A 22,437-nucleotide genomic window follows, 5' to 3' on the forward strand; every position below is an offset into this window, starting at 1 on the left:
AGATAGTACAGGACAAAAGCTATTGATACACTTGTTGTTTTTTTCAAATGGGCAACTCTGCACAATGTTGTTTTTCATCTAATGCACAGAATTCCAAAGGGAAAACCTCATCTTGTATATTTTTCTGTGTATCCTGTGTGGGAAAGTAATATTCTGTATGCAAAAACCCACCACTGGTTGAGTCATGCAGTGGTGATTGAATATGATCTCTCAAACCGTCTGAACTGGCACTAATAACTTGATGGATTATGTTCTCTACCTCGACTATCTTGGCTCTCGCTCTGGATAAAGCTTCCTGATGTTCCATAACCCCAAGCCCACACTGTTATGATGGAACCAGGTTTCTTATTTCTGGATTTTCTTGAAGAATATGTTTAGTGGTCTTTATCAGGTCCTGTAGATCATTTTGCATCCCATCTAAACGGATTCCAGCATCTCTAAGGTCATATCCATTAGTCATTATCTGAAAGATCACTTGATGAGTGTTGATCGTCCTCTGAACTCCTTGAAGTCTTGAAGTCAGACTGCTGGAGCAGCACAGACACTCTTTAAATCCCAGTTGTTGAGAAAATCTAAATTCTTGTTCTTCTGTTGATTTCCCATTACAATTTTGGCTTGGCAATAAGTGCACAGAACATGTCCTTTAATGAATGGATCTCAAAATGCCTTGTTTTGTTACTTCATTTGTCTTATCAAGACCCTCACTCTCATCATTGATGGTCCCACCTCTCTAATGCCACAGCCAATCAATGCCTTTGGGTGGAGCCAAAACTATTTTGTTTTAACCTCTGACTAGTTTGTATAGCTAAAGAAAACTGTATGTGCTCATGACAGCCTAGTTACTTATTAAATTTGAGAAAAATAACATTAGTTATATAACAATAACAATAGTTTTTACCTATATATGGCCATGAATTATTACTAGATTTAAATTAAACTTAAGTACATTAACAGGCTGCAAAATAAGGCAAGCCAACACTATTTATAAATTCCGATGTCATGACATAGATACATGCTTATGGAAAAATATCTTTTATGAATAACAACCTCAATAATTGGAATAAAAGTTAGAGTTTAATTCTAACCCAACTGTTACTTGTATTTATTCAACCTGCCTTATGTTTCTGTTCTTGTGTGATTTTTCTTCTGCTGCCTGTGATAGACAATTAATCAGCACTGGCTCTCCTCCAAAACACATTGCAGTTTCGCAAATTTAGTGTGAAATTATAAGATTTGTGAGACAACACTGCAACTCTACAGCAGTGACTGAGTACAATAAAAATCAGTGGTATTTGGAGGATCCTGAATTACACATGAGAAGTCACCTGAGATTATTTAGTTCCCCACCCTACTGACCAATGGACAAGTGAAACCCCTTAGGGTTGATTGGGCCAACTGTTGGATTGTTTTGGCAGTGGACGTGGGTGAGGCCCCTCATGATGTAATGTGTTCCCCACCCTAATTACAATGGATATGGTTGAAACCCCTAAAGGGTTAATGAAGCCCCTTTTTTGTCTAATACAGTTCTTTGCACAGTGCTCTTATTTAGCATTAAAATGTATATATACCCTAACCAGTTGATTGATTGAGGTGGTTTCAGTAAACATCATATTCTGCTCTATATAAACTGTTCACTTTGAAGAAATAAATGAGCGTGTTACAACCACACTTTGTTGTCAGTGTCTCTTGCTCCCAGAGCGCTGCTGAAGACATCTCCCACAACATGCAACCGTAATTGGCTAATAAATATTGAAGGATAATCCCAACACAGAAAGATACGAATGTCAAAATCTTACATCACCCATTTATAAAGGTTAAAATCTCAAAGGGTGCCAATGTATTGGTTCTTAAGTGAGGCAAACAAATGTAACTATATTCATGTTTTATCCATGTGCTTGGAAACATGATCCAGCAGAGGAAATTACTGATCATAACAGCGTGCCAGGACAGGCAGTTGGCACACAAGCCGTGGGAGTTGGGCTTCTTTACAGTAACAAATAGTGAAATTGAACGACGGCTATTCAGAATTGGACGCCAGATGACGCTGTTGCCACAACATATAAACGAGTGTCTCTCACCATGAGCAAAGTCAGGACACTTTTGCCCTGTCAAGTGGTATGTAACTAGAGCACAACGTTTTATATTAAATTTATGAATTAAAACGAGATTTTCCTGTGTTTTACAGTGTATATGCATAAATAACATTAATAAATCAAAGCTCGTGGTCTACAACTTCTAGATCATCTTTAGTCAGGTAAAATGCAATTTTACTGGTTGTCGAACTCGTGTATTAAAGAGTTTGTAAATGAAAAGTTTTTTATATCATGATTTTTAACCATTTAAATGTTTCTAACCGACAGCGCAGAATGCTTGTTGAACCGTTTTAACCCTTTATTTACGCATTTATTTATTTATTTTAGCATCTTGTAGCGTGCAAGGTGATGCAGATAAGATCGTCCTCACGATGGTGCTCCACTGCATATGGAATAAGAAGAGCGTGAGCGCGCTTGTGACACTGAGTGACAGGCGCGCAACAGTGGGCTTGCCCGCGCTCCCCTATATGGCTTTGGATGGAGCTCTATGCTAATATCGGCAGGACAGCAGAAGCGCCTCTCCGCTGCTCGCTGTCAGTGGTGGCTTTCGGAGTCTAGGCAGGCTCTTCTACAGCCATGGCCGAAGGTGGTGAAGGGGAAGATGAAATTCAGTTCTTACGAACTGTAAGTATTAAAACCCTTTTTTTTGCAAAGAAAATCTTTCGTGTCTTTTTGCGCATTCTTGAGGGGTAATTACAATCAAGACTATGCTGAGACATCAAAAATGTTGCCTTGAGTGCCTGTTTTAAAGCAACGATTTATTCCTCATAGCGGTCATTGTGGTTTATTTGCATTATGATTGTGTATAATCAATGTATGTTTCGCTATTAAGAATTATTTCCTTATTTGGAAGTTGCCTCAGGTGCGAGTTTGCGTTCGCGACGCACCTGTGGTCAAAGCTCGTGAAAGAGCTTTGAGAGCAGCAGCCACGTCAGGGTGCAGGTGCAAATTATGGATCTGTCACTGAGTTTTATGTGTATGGTTTGTCCAGTAGATGTAAAACATGTTTAATGAATTGTTGTATTGTTGTGTGAATTGTCGACGCGACTACTACATGAATCTCAGATTGCGCTCGTGCGCTATTTAGTCTGTGTATGTTCATAATATCTTGTCAGATGCGATTACATCTGATACGATCCCCTCACCTTCTTAAGGACTTTTCTATTTCTGTGGTTCGACGCAGATTGGTTACATGCCGTGGCGCATGGCAGTTACCTGTGTAAACGATATGACAGGACAGGATACCGTGGTGTGAATTACCGTCGCAGTTACGTTAGTTAGGAAAATTGAGGCGACCTGTTGTATGGATTGATTGCGTTATTTTTCTCTAATCGTTTGAAATCATAACTCTTTCTGATAATGTTGCCTGACTGGGGTGCTGCAGTGGCACACAGCGTAAATTCTCTGAGGCATGGGAATGGTCCACATTTTATTGGATGCATTTTATTTGACACATTTATGCTGGTGTATTAGCAGTTGTGTAAAATGTTGTATTTTTTTACAGTTACTGGTGAACAACAACAACAAAACAACTAACCAGTTTCAGCTGTGGCACAGTTTACCCAAACTCAAATGCCTTTGTAAATTTAAGCAGGAGCTTCTGTGATTTACGTCGTAATTATTGGTCAAGTGGATCTTGAAAGTGTCTTTCGTCCAAATCCAGATGTAGAGTCGCCAGTATAGTAGCACTAGGTTTATTTGGCTTTTATGTTTTTCTGGAAGCCTTCTGCATTCCCAGGTTTAAATTTAGCCTCTTAAAAGTTAATACTTCCACCACACATGCACACACGGTTCTCAAGCACCGGCTCTATACTTCATTGCGTCAGCTAGTTTAACAAGCCAGACCACTGATGTTTCAACACCAATTTTATTTGCACAGTATCATATTTTAAAGTCAACAACGACAACAACGTGCTAAGATATAAAAAAAATAAGAGATTACCTGGATTAGTATAACATATCCTGGCCTTGATTATCATTAGATTTACGGAAGACATGCTGTGTGAGAACTAAATAGCACGTATGACATTGTTCGTTAATTATATTCATCACTACTGTTTTATAAGCCTTTTTACACCTTTTGTATAATATATTCAACCTCATTTATTATTATCAGATGAATTTTGTCTTTCAATACTATTTTCAAGTAGCAAGTTCTTTGCTACTGTATACATCATATATCATATGAGTACACTCATAGGAGCATGTCATTTCTTATTTGAAACAAGTTTAATAACATTTACATTGATCATTTGGCAGACGCTTTTATCCAAAGCGACTTAAAAGTAGGAGAGCATATAAACATTTTGTCAACATGGTAAACAATACCGTTAGTTTACAATGCCATGCTAGGAGGATTAAAGCTGGAGTAAGCAAGGGAGAGAATGAACAACAAGATTTTTTTCAGACATTCTAAAAGAACTTCTAAAAGAACACATAATCACATAGTTTGGCTCATCTTCATTCAAAGCAGCCTAAAATGGGCTGCTGCTTACCTGTACTGAAGTGTAAGACATGATGGTAGTAGGAGCTGTATGCTGACATATCACAGTTCTACATACATCTTAAATTTCTTACTGAGAAAGTACATTACAGGAAGCAGCATGTCATGATATTGGTCATTAAAACTATGCTGACCATACATTGATTAGATACTGCTCCGAGATATTTCTGCGGCAGATGTAGGTCATCCATTTATGAGTCAGTACAGACACCATGTCTCAGCTGTAAATGTGTAATCAGTAGTTACTGTAGTAGCCATGGCTTCCATGTAATTATAATATTTCCGGTCACATTTTATTTTAAGTCCAATTCTCGCTATTAACAAACCCTTAACGACGACTTTTGCTTCAATTAACTTCTTTTTTGTGCTTATGAATAGTTAGTATGATAGTTGTTAGGTTTAGATATTGGGTAGGATTAGGGATGTAGAATATGGTCATGCAGAATATGTGCTTTATTAGTACTAATAAACAGCCAATATTCTAATAATATGCATGCTAATAAGCAACTTGTTAATAGTGAGAATTGATTCCTGTACTAAAGTGTTATATAGATAGGAGCTTGCACATATCATTGCTGTCCTTTCAAAACCTTGGATGTCCAAACTCACTTTTTCATGAAATGGATAAAACACTACTTTTTCAATGTTTAAATACTTTATCAAAGTTGATAAGCACTTTTTTAATACTTTTCATCGGTTAGACATTTGCAAAACCCAGTGACAAACATAAAGGATGACTAATAATAATGATCTATGGCAAATAATAAAAATGTCAAATTATGTAAGTTCATAAGACAGCAGCGATATATTTTGAAACATTGCAAAGTCAGAGTTTAGAGGGAAGTGAATTAGCTCAGCTGTTACGCTTTATGTTAAATGTTTTACAGTTTTAACACTTATTCTGAAATTTAACAAACTTTTCACAACGTCGTCTACCAAAATCATAGGAAAACGGAAATTGTGCATTATATATTATCAAAGCTGTTAGCCTTCCTATTAGATTGATCTACAATAAAAACAGCAATAATAGCAAGTATGATATTGTACTTTAAGATGCATCTTGCATATCACATTATTGTTGGATAGATAAAGTTTTTTTTACAAACAGACTGAATTGTAGACCAATACAACAGAGAAGTTATTTTGTTAGACATAACTTTGGACTTTTTTTGAGGCCTGATTTTATTTTTCCGGTGCTTCTACTCTATAAGAATGAAATCATTTTTTTTAAATGCCTCAAACAGCCTTCAATTTACACTAGTACAGTATATTTGTAGCCCACCTGTTTGTTTTGACAGCTCTTAGGGGTCTGTATCTTTGATCCGCAATTGAGGTGGAGACAGTGGATATTTTAAAGCTTTTTGTGTTCATCCGCTGTTGCTGTTCCATCACAGGGACTATGCCGAGTGTTGATAGCTCCAGCCAATGTGTAATGAGAGGTCCCCAGGTAAAAAGGTAAACCACAGAGCTTTGGGCCGGAGCCGAGACCGGCGGTACATAAATCGATTGAACTGCTGATGAGTGATGGTCTGTCCTCTGTGAGCTTCATGTGTCAGGTTTAGCTCAACGAGCTTCTTACAGATTAATTAAACCGAGAATGATGTCTCTGCTCTCGCTGCCCTCCAGCATTGGTTTGTCCCGACGGGACATAAGCCATCTGTGGTGAATGACAGCACAACTGCTCAGACCCATGTGTGTTTGTGGAGGTGTTTACGGCACTAACGTTTGTAAAGTATGTTTAGTATATAATTTATTGACAGGATTACATTAGAGCGGCAAATATGCTGAGCTCATTAGCTGCTAGAAAATTCACAAGCAATTAGCTAAACCTCTTCTCAGAACGTCACCACATAGGTTATATGTCTGATATGCATAAGGCCTCCTGGCACCAAGATGGCTAAGGGGGGCGCTGGAGCTGACAGCTTTGTCAAGGGCACACAAGCGTTGGTCCGAACAGGACCCTCAGTATGAGGTTAACCTGGGTCTCTCCCAATGCTCTTTGAACACCACAAGATGGTGAAGTTCGGAGTGCAGACCGAAACTCATCAGTATTTTATTCACTTTCAAAAAAATCTCTGTCTTCCGGGAGACTCTGTATTCCTTTTTTATGGTAAATGGAGGTCAGTCAGGCATGCAGGCTGGCTATTTTTTTGCGTGAGGCTATTTTTTGTAGCAGAATGTGTGCAAAGTAAGTCTATACTGCAGAGTAGTACAATTTGTCATTTGGATGTAGCCTATAGTGGAAGGCACGGTACTATAGCTGTCTTTAAATCTCTCTCTCTCTCTCTCTCTCTCTCTCTCTCATACACGCATAGCCATAAGCTTATTTCCTGACCCAAACGCATTTTTAGCATCAGTCCTTTTAAAACATCACAGCATTGCTTCTGTTGTGTCATTCAAGCACTTGAAACGGTCGCATCTCTGTAAGGATGCTTGACAGCACAGGTGAAATTACTTTTGCATTTTTAATACATTTCCTCCTGATGTCTTCTCATTGTATTTACTCATTGAGTACTCATTGAGTTAATTATCTTGTATGAATGATGTTGCATCTTTAACAACCTTACAAACAACCAACAAAGATGTTCAATATCAGCTGGATGTCAAAGACGAGAGTCACTTACAGTTGTAGCCTTTGGGAGTCTAATATGTCATTTATGTTAAATCAAAATATGTTATAATTGCTCATTCACAGACTGTGGAGCGAGAAACACTCTGGTTTTAATAAATGAATACCCTATTCAAACATGCCTCTGGAAAGAAATTTATTTAAAGTGTAGTTAAATTACAATCATTCATCCATAGTGAGACATACACTGTAAAAAAAATCCCGTAAAAAAACAGATAAAGTACTGGCAGAAAATTACCAGTACATTTTCCTTTATTTTACGGACATTTCCATTAATGCTAAAATGCAAATGAATGCAGTGCAAAATGTAAAATACAGGTAAAACAACTGTAAAAATGAACACGGAAAATTCCTTCATATTAATACAGTATATTGTGCCCTATTTTTATGGCTTTTTTTTAGAGTGTACATAGACTTTTATATAGAACAGTTTAAGTAATTTAAAGAATGCCTCAAGCTCTGTACATCTACATCAGCATTTCTGAGGTTTGTGTAGCCCTAGAGATCTTAAATAGCCTGGAGGTTTGTTTAAAATTGCTGAATTGTGAACAAAAATCACAGTGTTTTTAATACGTGCTACTCTTACCTCAGCAGCTGTCTGTACCAACCCACTCACCCCAGAGCTGAGCGTTAACTTTTTTTGGACATAGCATCGGTGCTACAGAGGTTTAAAGTTTTGTAGCACAGGCCAAACAGTTGTAGCACAAGTATACGTCTGTTATTATCTACACAAGTGCAGGTCATCACATAAATAGACAGGTAACTGAAAAAGGACATTAACATTATACAAATGGATAAATTAGTGCCATATAATTTTTAGTTTTTCACAAATTAGTTTTTTCGTTTTTAATTTTTCGGAGTTCTGCATTTTCAATGCTTTACTATACAGTAGTAAATACATTTGTCCATAAAAATAATGTAGTATACTATAGGAAAACTGCAGTAAAATTTTTGTGTACTAGTATATTTGAACCTTACTATAGTAAATATTAAAGCATACTATAGTGTTTACTACAGGTTATGAATTTACTACAAGTAAATATTTTGTCATCTGGTTGAAATTAACCAGCCTTTTATTTTGACGGGTTGTCGTAACATGTTAAAGTGTGCAACTCATTCACTCATAGACACGCAGAACAAGCAGAGGACATTTAAATAGTAGAATTCTGCTTTTGTGATTCCTTCCATGTTTTCCCACATCGTGCAGATCATAGGGCTCTAGATTAATGGACTCTATGCAGCCGGAAAACAAGTTTTAATTGCAAAAATTAAATAATTACGAAAAATAAATAGTGTTGCGCCATTAGTTAACATCACTCACGAACAAACGCATTTCACACAAACAGGCAGCTCTGTCTAATGCACCTGCCAAACTGTATCGCATGTCGCATACTACACTATTAAATTTAGTCTTAGCACAGACTGTTTTTTTTCGTAGCATGTGCCACACTGTACAGCCCTGCACCCCCATTTATGTTCTGTATTGCATGCCTGTCAACGCCTACTGTTAGTGGTCTGGGTAGTTCACTTGCTTGGAATGTTAAAAATATTATCTTTGAAGAGGCTTGAACTGAAGGGGGTCAATGGTTTTGGCTCATGAATAGGGTCCTTGGTCCAGTTCTGGAAATGCTGCTGTATGAAACCTCAGCTGCAAGTTCAAGGAGAACATATTTGTCCTACAAAACATTATACATTTGGGGAACCTGCAGATTAACCAAATGCTGATATAGAGGTGATAAAGATGGGAGCTCAGAGGATTCAGACGTATCATTATGGTGTCAGATACAGGGATATGAGCCACCTGCTTGGTGAAGGGCAGGAGCTGCTATGAAATTTGATGTATGAAAGTGATATTTCACCCAAAAATGAAAATTCTGTCATCATTTACTTACCCTCTTGTCATTCCAAACCTGTATAGCTATTGCTCTTCTGCAGAACATAAAAGAAGATATTTTGAAGAAAGTTATTAACCGAACAGCCCTGGCTCCCATTCACTTTTATTGTGTGGATACAAAACCAACGCAAGTGAATAGGGGCAAGTTAACAACATTCTTCAAGAAATCTTTTTTGAGTTCTGCAGAAGAACGAAAGTCATACAGGTTTGAAATGTCAAGATGGTGAGTAAATGATGACAGAATTTTTCTTTTTAAGAGAATGAAGGACCCTTGACCTCCAAAAATTCTCTGATTTGTTCAAAACGATTTGTTTTGTTTTCATACTGATCTTAAAAGGATAGTTCACTCCAAAATTAAAATATTTAATAATTTCTTCACCCTCATGTCATTCCAAACCTGTATGACTTTCTTTCTGCAGAACACAAATAAGATATTTTGAAGAATGTTTGTAAGCAAACAAGATTGCCCGCATTCACTTCCATTTGTAAGGGTACAAACTCACTGAGACATAGCTCAAAATATCTTTGTGTTTCACAGATAGCAAGGGCACATATAGGTTTTAAATAACATGAGGGTAAATCAATTATGATGACAATATTTTATTTTTTGCTGAACTATCCCTTTAATGAGCAGTATTTGTCAGCATTGATGAGCAGAACAAATGCTAAAAAACAAAGTAGCACTTATGTTCAGGAACAAGTGGAATCCAGGGTTTTTCCTGGCTCAAAATGAGGCGGAGGTGGTGCCATCCTGATCTTGTACACACGCGTAGGCCTACCGTACCTTTTAGTGGCTTAACCAAAGTGACTTCGAGTTTGACATATTAAAAGTTTTAATAAAATTCGATAAAAATGACGATTATTAAGTTATATAAAACATTCCTTTTATTCAACCAAACAGAAATGTTTTTTATCAAATAAAGCTTTTTTTATAATTTTCAACTAACTTTTCAGCCCACAACAGCCAACTGAATTAACCAGTCTTTCTAAATGAGCAAAGCTCATTCACATCTTGCATTCTCTGTGGTTCATTTTAAATGATTCAAGGATCTCTTATATTCGCTAGTAACTGAAAAGTTCAATAGTTTAAATGAATCGGTTCAAATGAGTCATTCGTGTGCGAGTCGTTCTGAACGCAATGTGCGTTCATACTGGCGAACTCGCTGTGTACAGTATACGCTGATTCAACGATCCAACTGCACAGCTAAAGACATTACAATGATGTGCGTCATGTTAATTTAATAAATTTCAAGAAATTAACACAGGCTGGCTCTTGTTCTGCAACTCTTTTTAGTGCCTCAGTGTGCTGATAACGAAACAGCGCCTCCACTGTGGCGTAATGTCGCAACTGCAGTTACAAATGACAGTCTGATAAATGCACACAGCATTTCTTGTGAAGACTCGCAACATAATTTTGGCGAGAGCCTGAGGCGGCACGACATTTGACGGAGGCGGCCGCTTCCAATTTCTCTATGCAGGAAAAACCCTGGAATCTGCTGTCATGATTCTGTCTTCCTTGTCACGAGTTTTCTAGCTCTGTGGACAGAGTCATTACAGTACCATGTCTTTGGTGATTCTTGTGTTCTGTGTGGAGACACGTGGCCTTTGTTATGACTTTGCGCCACGTGTCCTCCGGTCGCGTCTCTTAGCCCCGCCCTCTTGTTTCTCATAATCTCGCCCTTTGTGTTGATTCCCGTCACCTGCCCGATGTAATCATTCCCTCGTTAGGGTCCCCCTACTTAAAGCCCTCTTGTTTTTTGTCCCATGCTGGTTCGTTTTGTTTGATTGATTCCCTGTTACCTCGTCCGTCTTATTCCTGCACAGTCCTTGTAAAGAAGTAAGCCTGGTTAGTTCCAGTTTTGTTCTTGTTTTTCCCCCTTGCGGCAAGTGTTTATTTTATTGTTATTATTCTACCCTTGGTTCTTTGTTTATTTTCCTGTTTGCCCCTTGTGGGTTTTTGTTTTATAATTAACACAAGGATGGGCAGCACGGAGCGTTCCTGTCAAGCCCATCTTTTTTTGGCCTTTGGCAGAAGGACCCTGAGGTGCGCATTTTCACTAGGGACTTCCTGACAGCCGCGATGGAGATGGAGTTCCCCTCACCCCTTACCACCACCGAAATGCACATTCTTGAGTCCCTGGGCTTCGGTGACATGCTCCGGTACCTTGGCAAATGGGAGTAGCCCAGAACCTCGCCTCAAGCCAGGTCCCCTTCTCCATTGGCGGTGGTCCCAGAGGGTTGTACTCTGGGCATTGTGTCCCTGAAGAGGCGAAGAGGAGATGGAGGGGGGGACGAATCCAGTCCAGCCGGCATCCAGTCCAGCAGGCATCCAGTCCGGTCCAGCCGGCTTCCAGTCCGATCCAGCCGGCATCCAGTCTGGTCCAGCCGGCATCAAGTCTGGTCCAGCTGGCATCAAGTCCGTCCAGCCAGAATCCAGTCCGGTCCAGCCTGCGGTCCAGCCGGCAGTCCGACCTGCAGCCCAGCCTGCAGTCCAGCCGGTCCTCCAGCCAGCAGTCCAGCCTGTCCAGCCGTTGGTCCTGCAGTTGGTCCTGCCGGCGGTTCAGCCGGCTGTCCAGCCGGCAGCCCAACCGGTATTTTCCCAGCCGGTTTTCGGCCCGGTACCGGCATTGGGTGCTGGACACTTTCCCCAGTCTTTCCCAGCCATGTCAAGAATTTCCCGTCCTGTCCCTCCCACACCTTTTCGCTCTAGGAAGCGAGCCCCAGCCCCTCCCAAGCCTCCTCCCCCTATCCTACCAATGCCTAGTGTCCCTAAGTCTGGGCTACCCATTCCCCCCCCTCCCATTAATGTTATTTGTATTCACCCACCCCAACCCCTTTATAGTTTCCTTCATGTTACCCCTCCTTTGTTGTATTGTTTGTCTGTCGTGTTTGTCTTTGTGCCTGTCTGTCTTGTCCCGCTGAGGTTTCTCCCTTGGGGCGGGGGTACTGTCATGATTCTGTCCTCCTTGTCATGAGTTTTCTAGCTGTGTGGACAGAGTCGTGACAGTACCATGTCTTTGGTGCTTCTTGTGTTCTGTGTGGAGACACATGGCCTTTGTTATGACTTTGTGCCACGTGTCCTCCGGTCGCGTCTCTTAGCCCCGCCCTCTTGTTTCTCATAATCTCGCCCTTTGTGTTGATTCCTGTCACCTGCCTGATGTAATCATTCCCTCGTTAGTGTTCCCCTACTTAAAGCCCTCTTGTTTTTTGTCCCGTGCTGGTTCGTTTTGTTTGATTGATTCCCTGTTACCTCATCCGTCTTATTCCTGCCCAGTCCTTGTAAAGAAGTAAGCTTTGTTAGTTCTTGTTTTGCCCCCTTGCGGGAAGTGTTTATTTTATTGTTATTATTCTACCCTTGGTTCCTTGTTTATTTTCCTGTTTGCCCCCTTGTTGGTTTTTGTTTTATAATTAAAGTATTTTTTGTTAACCCTTAACTGTCTGCGTCTGGGTTCTGTACACAACCGTGACATCTGCTCATTTGAGTTGAGATGACTACTAGGGGTGTGACGAGATCTCATGGCACGAGATCTCGTGAGATCTGATTGGTCTCGGGAGAACACAATATCCTCACGCAATTGGCATGATGGGGTGTTGGGCTAGAAATCGCGAGCATTTTAATCGCATATGCTCGCTAAATTTAACCTGTGTGACCTCAAAATATATTTGTGAGCATTTATGTGAGTGCACATTTTGTTGTGAGTGCACATTTTGTTGTGAAATGTTTTAATTACTGTACCAGCACGCTAATAACTGCACAATATATGTGCGTACTGTGAGCTACAGTGACCGGCCCGGTCATTCGACAACGTGATTTTCCATTCTGCAGCGCTACTTTCCCACCATTTTTTCATGTAAACACGTGCTAGACAGACGGATTTCAATGATCGCGCGCGTCTGCATAAGCACGAGTGTTTATGGCGGTTCGCACTGCTAGCAGCGCTTTGGGACTGCGCGGCTGATCAGCTGACTGTACCACATGGACAGTATAGCTATTGCAAGTTCACATTACGTTATTTTAAATACATTCACAGGCAAACCTCTTCAAAAACAGATAATCTGTCTCTTACGTATGTGCAATGTAAGCACAAAACATGATGTGTTTATGTAGTTTTAACTGTTTCTCAGAAGGCTATGAGGGTTCAGTCAGTGGAGGAAGGAGGACTGACATTGTGATATGATCGGTCGCCACCTCTGCTAACACAAGCAGTCGAGCACTATGCAAAAGCATATAGGGAAAACAGCCACAGGTCTTTACTAAAAGCTGCACCTGTTAAGAAAACAAAGCATATCTTTTGTGCAATAACTGCCTGTCAGTTGAGTTTATGACAAAACATTTTGCAATATTTACATATTGTTTATTACTGCATAATAAAATTCTTTAAAATAGAAGTTTAATTTGTTTCATTAAGTACAAGTTGATTTTATAATAACTTTTTTTTTGCATTTTATGTTTTAAGGTGAATAAAATACTATTTTTCCCAATATATTTCATCATTGAGGATATCTTTAAAAAAGTCTAAAAATCTTCTTGTGGGATAAGTGTCTCTTCACACCCCTAATGCTTACACTTTTTGGTAGCTGTATTTGTGTCAAATTAGGCAAAATTTATTAAAACAAATATGCAGCGGGTAGGTCATGTGCAAATTGTTGCAAATAATGACCAAAGCCATTTTCTGTGCAAATTAAGTTTGTCCAATAGATATTACCAGTCTAGTTATTTGACACACAGTACTAAGAAGATGGCGTTTGGAAATACAGGAACATCATTTTCAAATGATTAAACAATTCAACTGGATTTAAATGGATCATGTGCGTACATTTCAAAATAGCATTGTGGGAGGGGCGGTTTGGTATATTCACCTTTCCACCTCTCAAGTTCACGTAAGTGGCAGGGCCGGGTGAGTTGTGAGCATTTATTTGGCACCAGAGCACATCAGGACCTCTCAAGTTACACCTTCTGGAGGCTTCAGGCTGCACACCCACACCTGTTCATGTCCTTAAAGACAGACACAGTGCATGGAGAAGGAGAGGGCATTAGAACCCTCTTTTTGCTCTGTTGCACCTGTGTTTGAACCCTCAGGGATGATAGCTTTAGGGAACGTGTTGGTCTGGTCTGCCCATGTGCCTCAGGTCGGGTTGGCAGAAGGTCAGGCGGTCTTGAGTGTGGAATATGGACAGATTTTGCGAGTTTGCTTGGTTCTTGCCCTTGAGATTTGGAGCAGACCCACCCCACCCATAACCCCCCCCCCCCGTCGTCCTTGCATACGCAACACCCCTATAGATAGACTGTGATTCTGCCTCTTAGCTGTTTTGCAGATGGCACTGCTGCTCTTCCCTGGATCACTTTGCTGCAGATTCACCAGATTCCTTGGCAGGGGATCTAGGTGGGACCTAGCGAGGGGAGAAAGGGAGATCTTTTCTTTTAGATAAACAGTACTTATAATAACTTGGATAATGCTGTACTGAGATAGATGCGTTATATGTCGATGCACTGTGTTGGTACTTAAACACAGACGCATGATTTACTTTACAGATTCTGTGGTTTAGTAAACTAATATCCATTTCAAAGTCTCCAAGTATGCAAGTCTTAACAGCTAACCATAAGATTTTTTTCAGATATAGCAACAACATTTTTATCTGACTTGGTTTTATCAATTTGCAGAAACATAACAGCAACACTGATATCTAGAGGGGGTGTTGTGTGGTTGGATCAAAGCCAACATTAGTAGTTTGGCTTACAAAAAAACCCCAGGAAAGATCCATTTGTAAACTGAAGGTCAGTTATACCTTCATATCGATGATGTCCTTCTGAAACCCTGTATCTCCATATTTCGTGATTTTAATTTATTTTTAGTCACGCTTTATGTTTAACCAATAAAAAGTATAAAAAAAGTGCTATTCAACTTTGTCAACACTATTGAATCATTTAAAAAGTTCAGTGTTTTTTCCATTTCCTGAAAAACAGCGAATTTGGACATCCAGGGTTTTGGAAGGACAGCAGCGGTATATTAGAGTTATTGTTTTTTAATAGTTGAATACAAAACATCTTCAAATTGTCATCGTAACATGCATTTGAAAGATTACAATATGCAGGGCTGTACGTTAACTTTTTTTGCACGTAGTACTGGTGCTAAAGAGGTTTAAAATCCCTGAAGTTGCGATCGTTTTTACTTCTGTATTCTGACACTTTTCAGAATTCAGAATCAAAATTAGTGGCCGTGGCTTGCGTTTTTCACTGCAAATTGAATGGATGTGTAAAAACAGCTGTTGCATTGATTTTGAAATGAAACTGACAGCAGACTGACAGTTGAAGGGGAGGAGTTAACAGATGCGCTGGCCAAACCGTCTAGTTTACGTCATTTGAGATGAATAGTCATTTCAGGACGGAAGTGCATTTTCAAATCTTAATATAATGAGGGTAGATGAATTTTAAAAAGAAAATGACCCACATTGATAGTCTATTTACTATAAATGCTGCAATATTTCATGAAAAAATAAGAATTGTCATTTTTTATTTCACTGGGACTTTAAAGTTTTGTAGCACAGGCCAAACAGCTGTAGCACAAGTATAAAACGTCTGTTATATTAGAAAAAATATACACATAAAAATATTTATGTGTAGTTTATCACATAAATAGGTAGGTAACAGATGAAGGACATTAATGTTACAGTTGGGTAAATTAGGGCCAAATAATTTAGTTTTTCCCAAGTTCCTTTTTCCGTTTTAATTTTTCTGAGTTCTGTGTTTTCCATTCTTTAACTATACAATAATGATATATTTGTCCACATACTGTAGTATACTATTATATTATTTACAATGGTAAAGTTCAGTAAAATTCCTCCTTTTGCAGATACAATGGTGTTTTAGATATATAATTTTATACTATATATTAAACACTAGAGTATACTTATATTTACTAAACTAATATTTATAGTTCAATTTACTGCTAAATAGTATCAATTTACTGATAGAATACTACAATTTATTATAGTAAATATTATAATACAATACAGCGTTTTTAAACTGGATATTCAAGTATACCAGACATTTATTTTGATGGGCCATTGCAAAGAGAGTGTGGTTGACGATATCTTTTCTCTAACAGTGAAATGCTTATGAAATAAACACTCAGATCGGCTCTGGAGATGGAGTTCATGTGTTCATGTCCTCATACAGAGACGCAGACAAGTGCACGAGCGTCACACGCGTGTAGTAATACGTTAAACTGTGCAGCTCATTCACATTCACGCAAAACTAGCAGTGACATAAAGTGACATATTTAAAAAGCCGTATAGTGCCTCCTTGTTTCCACATCGCAGAAATCACAGCGCTCTGAAATCATCTGGACTCAGTGCAGCAGGAAAACAAGTTTTAAACGCAAAAACAACTAAAATAGCGGTGCACCATTGATTTATACCACACACACAAACACACTTCACACAAACAAGTCTAAATCAAGTGTAAAACTGTATCGCACTTGTGCTACACTGGTAAATTTATTAGCACAGACAAATTTTTTCGTAGCTTGTGCGACATACATGTCGCACTGTACAACCCTGATGTGCTATTTGAAACATCTTTGCATCCGGTTTTGAGCTAATCTTTAGACCACTGTTGGCACCACAACAGGGTGCACAAGCCCTTCTGAGCTGTGACATCAAAGGCCAGCAGACTGAGAAAAACATCCCTTTCACATGTTTAACACTCCAAAAAGAGTTACTGAACCTTGCCAATCAGCCGAACCCTAACCTTTTAGGTTATTATCAAATATACTAGGTTTAAAAGTAGTTAAACATGCATCTGATGCTGATTTGGCTTCTGCATTAAAGTAAAAGTTCACCTAAATTAAAATGAAAAATCTGTCATCATTTACTCACCCTCTTGTCATTTTATACCTCTATCACTTTCTTTGTTCCTGGAACACAAAAGAAGATATTTTGAAGAAAGTTGGTAACCGAGCAGTTCCGGCACACTTTCTCTTTTATTGTATGGACACGAAACTAATGGTAGTGAATGGGTGCCAGTTAACATTATCCAAAATTTATTTTGTGTTCTCCGGAAGGAAGAAAGTCATAGGTTTGAAATGACATGAGGTTGAATAAATGATGACAGAATTTTTACTTTTTGGTGAACTATCACTTTAATTTACTCATTGTTACAGCACTTTACTGTCAGAGCAACACTCCTGTTGTTGAGTCTGACAACTCAATTGCGTAACTTGAGGCCAAATATACAAATATATACAGATTATAATGCATTCAGTGTGTATTCAGAAAGCTCTCATCTTATTAACTTCAACTTCCACATGTGGTAAAGTACTGCTATTTCTCTTATAGCAGTGTACTTTAGACCATGGCAACCATCAGTTATGATTAATTCAATACGTGATGTAGCAAACAAGAAATGGACTGATCAGGAAATCAATATATTGAGAGAGAGAGAGAGAGAGAGAGAGAGAAAGAATTTACAGAGATTCATTCTGGATTCTGGTGACATCAGCATCTGCAATCTGTTTTATATATGTGTGTATAATAAAAATGTGATCCAATATTTTTAATTACTTTGAACATTGTTAGGTTTAATGATGCTAATATTACCGTTTTAACAGATATGTTTGTAACAGTTTTAGTTTTAAGCTCTTCACACAACATTGAGTGTACACATCGAGTCATAAATCCAGCTGTTGTAGTGCTTTTGCTTTGCTTATAAAATCAAATCCTTGTTTTTGTGCTTCAGGATGATGAAGTGGTGCTGCAGTGTGTCGCCGCCATCCAGAAGGAGAATCGCAAATTCTGCCTCTCAGCAGAAGGACTAGGCAACCGCCTGTGTTATCTGGAGCCCACATCAGAGGCGAAGGTAATACTCCACGAGAAGCTAATCACAGCTTTAATGTACCTGAACCCCTACAAGAACCACAATGCCGATTGAAGCGGTTTGTGAAAAACAGCTGTATTGTAGTAGATGTGAAAGAGATTAACAAACGCAGTACATGTTTGGCATATTAAATGCTGCTTTAAGGAATACTGTTCTGTATAATAATGAATAAAAGTGCCAAGAAGATCACCTTTTTGTGAAAAGAAAATGTATGGTTAAATATACACGTGGAGTGGGGGAGGTAGAGTTAAAAAGATATTTGCCATTGATATGTCAGACTCTAGAAATACAATAAAGTGAATGGGAATAGAGTCATGTCATAAAACCATGGCAACTGCAATTGATCTTTGTTCTCTGAACCATATTTTCTATGCATAAGAGGCAAGGCAGAAGATGATGTGTGGGCATCTCTGTGGTTAGATACATTGTATCTGGTGGACCATGTAAAAAGGTGGACATATTTTTGGACAGCAGACAACTTATTGTTTTCATATTAAAGTGATGTATGTCAGTACATTAATGCTTATGGATTCACTTACAATGCATGTATGTAATGGATAGAATCACTCTGACCACTCACGTTTGAATGTAAAACTAAAAATGGAAGCACATTATATATGAAATACATCAATAAAGATAATGGATAATAGATATTCAAGGGCATTAAGTTTTCATACTTATTTATGTAAGTCTCAGTGGTCATTAGATAAGATCTGATTTATACATTTTTACACAAATCAGAACTAGACTTAAAGTGACAGTTCACCCAAAAATGAAAATTCTGTCATAATTTTCTTACCCTCTTGTCATTCCAAACCTTTATGACCTTCATTCTTCTAAACAACACGAAAGAAGATATTTTGAAGAATATTGGTAACCAAACAATGGCAGTAACCATTCACTTCTATGGAATAGACCCAAAACCAATGCAATTCAATGGGTACCGCCGTTGTTTGAAAGGAAGTCATACAGGTTTGAAATGACGAGGGTGAGTAAATGATTGTGACGTCACCTTTTCAAAGGTGTACTTTTAAGATTTTTAAAATAATTTCATGTATATATGCTCAAGAACAATATATAAATATAATATAACTGAAATATTATCTGAAAAATTCTGAATGCAGGGCATGTAGCATATGCACTGTTAAACTGCTTGAGTGTCGAATAAGAGCGTTTTTATGTGTTTATAAACTGTCACCACACAACCTAACAGAGAGCTGTAACTCATAACACCTCCACAGAGTGTTGTCTTTATTTTAAAAGGCTACAGAAGACTTTCACTCCGAGGCATCTATCACTCTGGTTAGCACATTCTCCCCACTCGCATTTCACATTAACCTCAGAGGTGAAAGGTCACCGTAACTCACCACTCATTTTTCCACTCAGAGGAAGATCTTAGCAAAGAAAGTGGCATATGAAGCATACTGTATACTCCGTGAAACTCTGTGAGAGTGATTCTAGTGAGTGCTAGTTATTAGAAGGTGATAGAATGTTCACTTTCTCTGGATAGCTGAACCAGACAGTCAAGGGGCTTTAAATAGTGCCCCGATAAACAGATGCAGGATGGGAAATGACTTCTCAAGACCAAGGGTGGAGCTCACCACTTGCTCATGCTAATCCTCGCTGGCCCTCCAAACTAATCCTAATGAATACAAATAAAAGAAACATCTATTAGGTCTAATGAAAGATGGTTTAATACCCCGACCAGTTACATGCTTTTATCTGTAATAAAAAGATAACAAAAAATATATTTTTCTCTGTCTCCTCAGTATTTTCCTCCTGACCTATGCATCTGTAACTTTGTGCTGGAGCAATCGCTCTCAGTGAGGGCTTTGCAGGAGATGCTAGCAGGGCAGAGCGGTGAAGGGGTAAGTTCATACATCACTGCGATTACAGGGTGTTTATACTCGATATATCTCTGCCTTTATCCCTGGGTATATCTTTTTGTTTGTTCGTAGTCACAATCCACGTCAGTAGAAAAAAATAGTGGTGTTAAAAAGCATTCAAGATGTTTATAAAAGCATTATTTGTGAGGGTCTTTTTAACATTCATAAGCAAATCCTTAATTCAGGGTTATGCTTTCTGTTAGTGCCTTATCACAGTATTGTCTAATGGGAGAATGAATCTAAATTAATTTACTACACTACATTTATGTGCATGAACAGAAAAAAACTATTCTTGGCAGAGACCAAATTGTTTTTCAATGCACTTGCTTATGAGCTGCTCTCTGGCAGTATTCAACTCACGTCTACACTGTGTAGCTGGAAAGATATATTGCAATGCTATCCAATCAGCTGTAGCTCCTCTGGATTCTGTATGGCTTTCAGGGTAAGTTATCAAGAATCGTGACATAGAAAAATACTGACAATAGATCATTCATCCCATGTTAATCTCCACTCAAATTCACACTTATAGAGTTGTAGAGGGATAGCTCTGCAAAAAACAAAAGTTCTGTCATTATTTACTCTCCCTCATGTCAATACAAACCTGTGTGACTCTCTTTGCTCTGCGGAACAGCTGGAAAAAGATACTGTTGGTATACTAGAGTATAGGGTTGTCACGGTACCATAAACATGTCTTACGATACTATCCCCGCGATGTATCTCGATACCAAGTAGTATCACGATGCTGTGCCACGTTCATAATTCAAATCTATACAAAAAACATAGATTTAGATGAAACATTTTGTATTTACTACAGTAAACTGTATTATACTTTGCACTAGAATATTTTGTTGAGTTAACTGTAGTAATTGGATAAATTGTAGCAAATACTGTAGTATACTTAAATATTTACTATGGTAAGACTCAAAAACACTAGTATCTATGAATTTTAGTAGTTTACTGTAGTAAATACTAAAGTGCACTAGATCATTTTTCAAGTGGGAACTAATTCAAATGTGGGACAAATTTAATTGATACAGCAGTCTTTATAAAGGGAAATATTAGGCTTACTTTAAATGCAGAACTAAGACGGCCAGTAGGTGGCGTCAATTTTCCACTGAGTTAGTAAATCATTTAACCAACTCGCTCAAAACTCTAATTTGAATTATTATCTCGTCCGAGTCATTAAAAACACACATTAATTTAGGAGATAAACACCGCAAAAAGGCAGATGTAAGTGTTCAAATGAATATTAATGCGCATATGCAACATTACCTACGGTACTACCGTTTCAAAAATAGAGAGGCATCGCGGGTATTTTGAAGCTTTAGCATCGCGATGCTACCGTAGCACCGGTACACCGTGCAACCCTACTAGAGTGTTGGTAACCAAACAACACTGGCTCCCATTTACTTCCATTGTATGGACACAAAACCACAGAGACACTTCACAGAGATATCTTCTTTTGTTATGCAGAAGAAAGAGTCATATACAGGTTTTGCATGACATGGTGATAAATAAATGATGACAGAACCTTTATTTTTGAGTGAACTATCCCTTAAATGCAAATACATGATCTCATGTTCATCTAAATATGTATTTACTAATGAAATACAGGCCATTAGTATAAAAGCATTCTCGTCAATGCTTATGATTGTACCTGTGGCTTTGCATAGGCTAATTACATTGCTCCATGTCACTTATGCTTAAAAATTATATTTTCTGTTTGTTTTGTAATGTTCCAAGTTTTTAATACAGAAATACTGTTTATATTTGCTCATGGGTTGCCTCATCCTTTGACATTACTCAGTTCATTGTTTTGTTGGCTTCACAAAGATACATTTTCAGCATTTATTTCCAGAACGAACATGGAGGATATTTTAATCCCACGCTTATTAAAAACAAGGCTGTTGAAAGTGTGCATTATAAAAATAGCGCGCTTCTGCTAGGGTTGCACGGTGTACCGGTGCTACGGTAGCATCGCGATGCTAAAGCTTCAAAATACCCGCGATGCCTCTCTATTTTTGAAACGGTAGTACCACAGGTAATGTTGCATATGCGCATTAACGTTCATTTGAACACTTACATCTGCCTTTTTGCGGTGTTTATCTCCTAAATGAATGTGTGTTTTGAATGACTTGGACGAGATAATGATTCTAATTAGCGTTTTGAACCAGTTGGTTAAATGATTCAATAACTCAGTGGAAAATTGACGCCGCCTACTGGCCGTCTTAGTTTTGCATTTAAAGTAAGCCTAATATTTCCCTTTATAAAGACTGCTGTATTAATTCAATTTGTCCCACATTTGAATTAGTTCCCACGTGAAAAATGATCTAGTGTACTTTAGTATTTACTACAGTAAACTACTAAAACTCATAGACACTAGTGTTTTTGAGTCTTACCATAGTAAATATTTAAGTATACTACAGTATTTGCTACAATTTATCCAATTACTACAGTTAACACAACAAAATATTCTAGTGCAAAGTATAATACAGTTTACTATAGCAAATACAAAATGTTTCATCTAAATCTGTGTTTTTTGTATAGATTTGAATTA

The 22,437-nt window shown here is 38.3% G+C and overlaps 1 protein-coding gene across 1 annotated transcript in view; it reads left to right on the forward strand.

The window, feature by feature from the left end:
• The first annotated feature begins 2,557 nt into the window (after window positions 1-2,557).
• Window positions 2,558-22,437, forward strand: part of ryr3 (ryanodine receptor 3) — an 88,619-nt gene continuing 68,739 nt past the window's right edge. The window contains 3 exon segments of the mRNA XM_057353495.1: window positions 2,558-2,717; window positions 17,857-17,976; window positions 19,764-19,862. Coding sequence (XP_057209478.1) covers window positions 2,670-2,717; window positions 17,857-17,976; window positions 19,764-19,862 — 267 coding nt within the window. The 5' untranslated portion in view covers window positions 2,558-2,669.

This window comes from Triplophysa rosa, linkage group LG15 (assembly GCF_024868665.1).
Source record: "Triplophysa rosa linkage group LG15, Trosa_1v2, whole genome shotgun sequence".
NCBI classification, from domain to species: Eukaryota; Metazoa; Chordata; class Actinopteri; order Cypriniformes; family Nemacheilidae; genus Triplophysa; species Triplophysa rosa.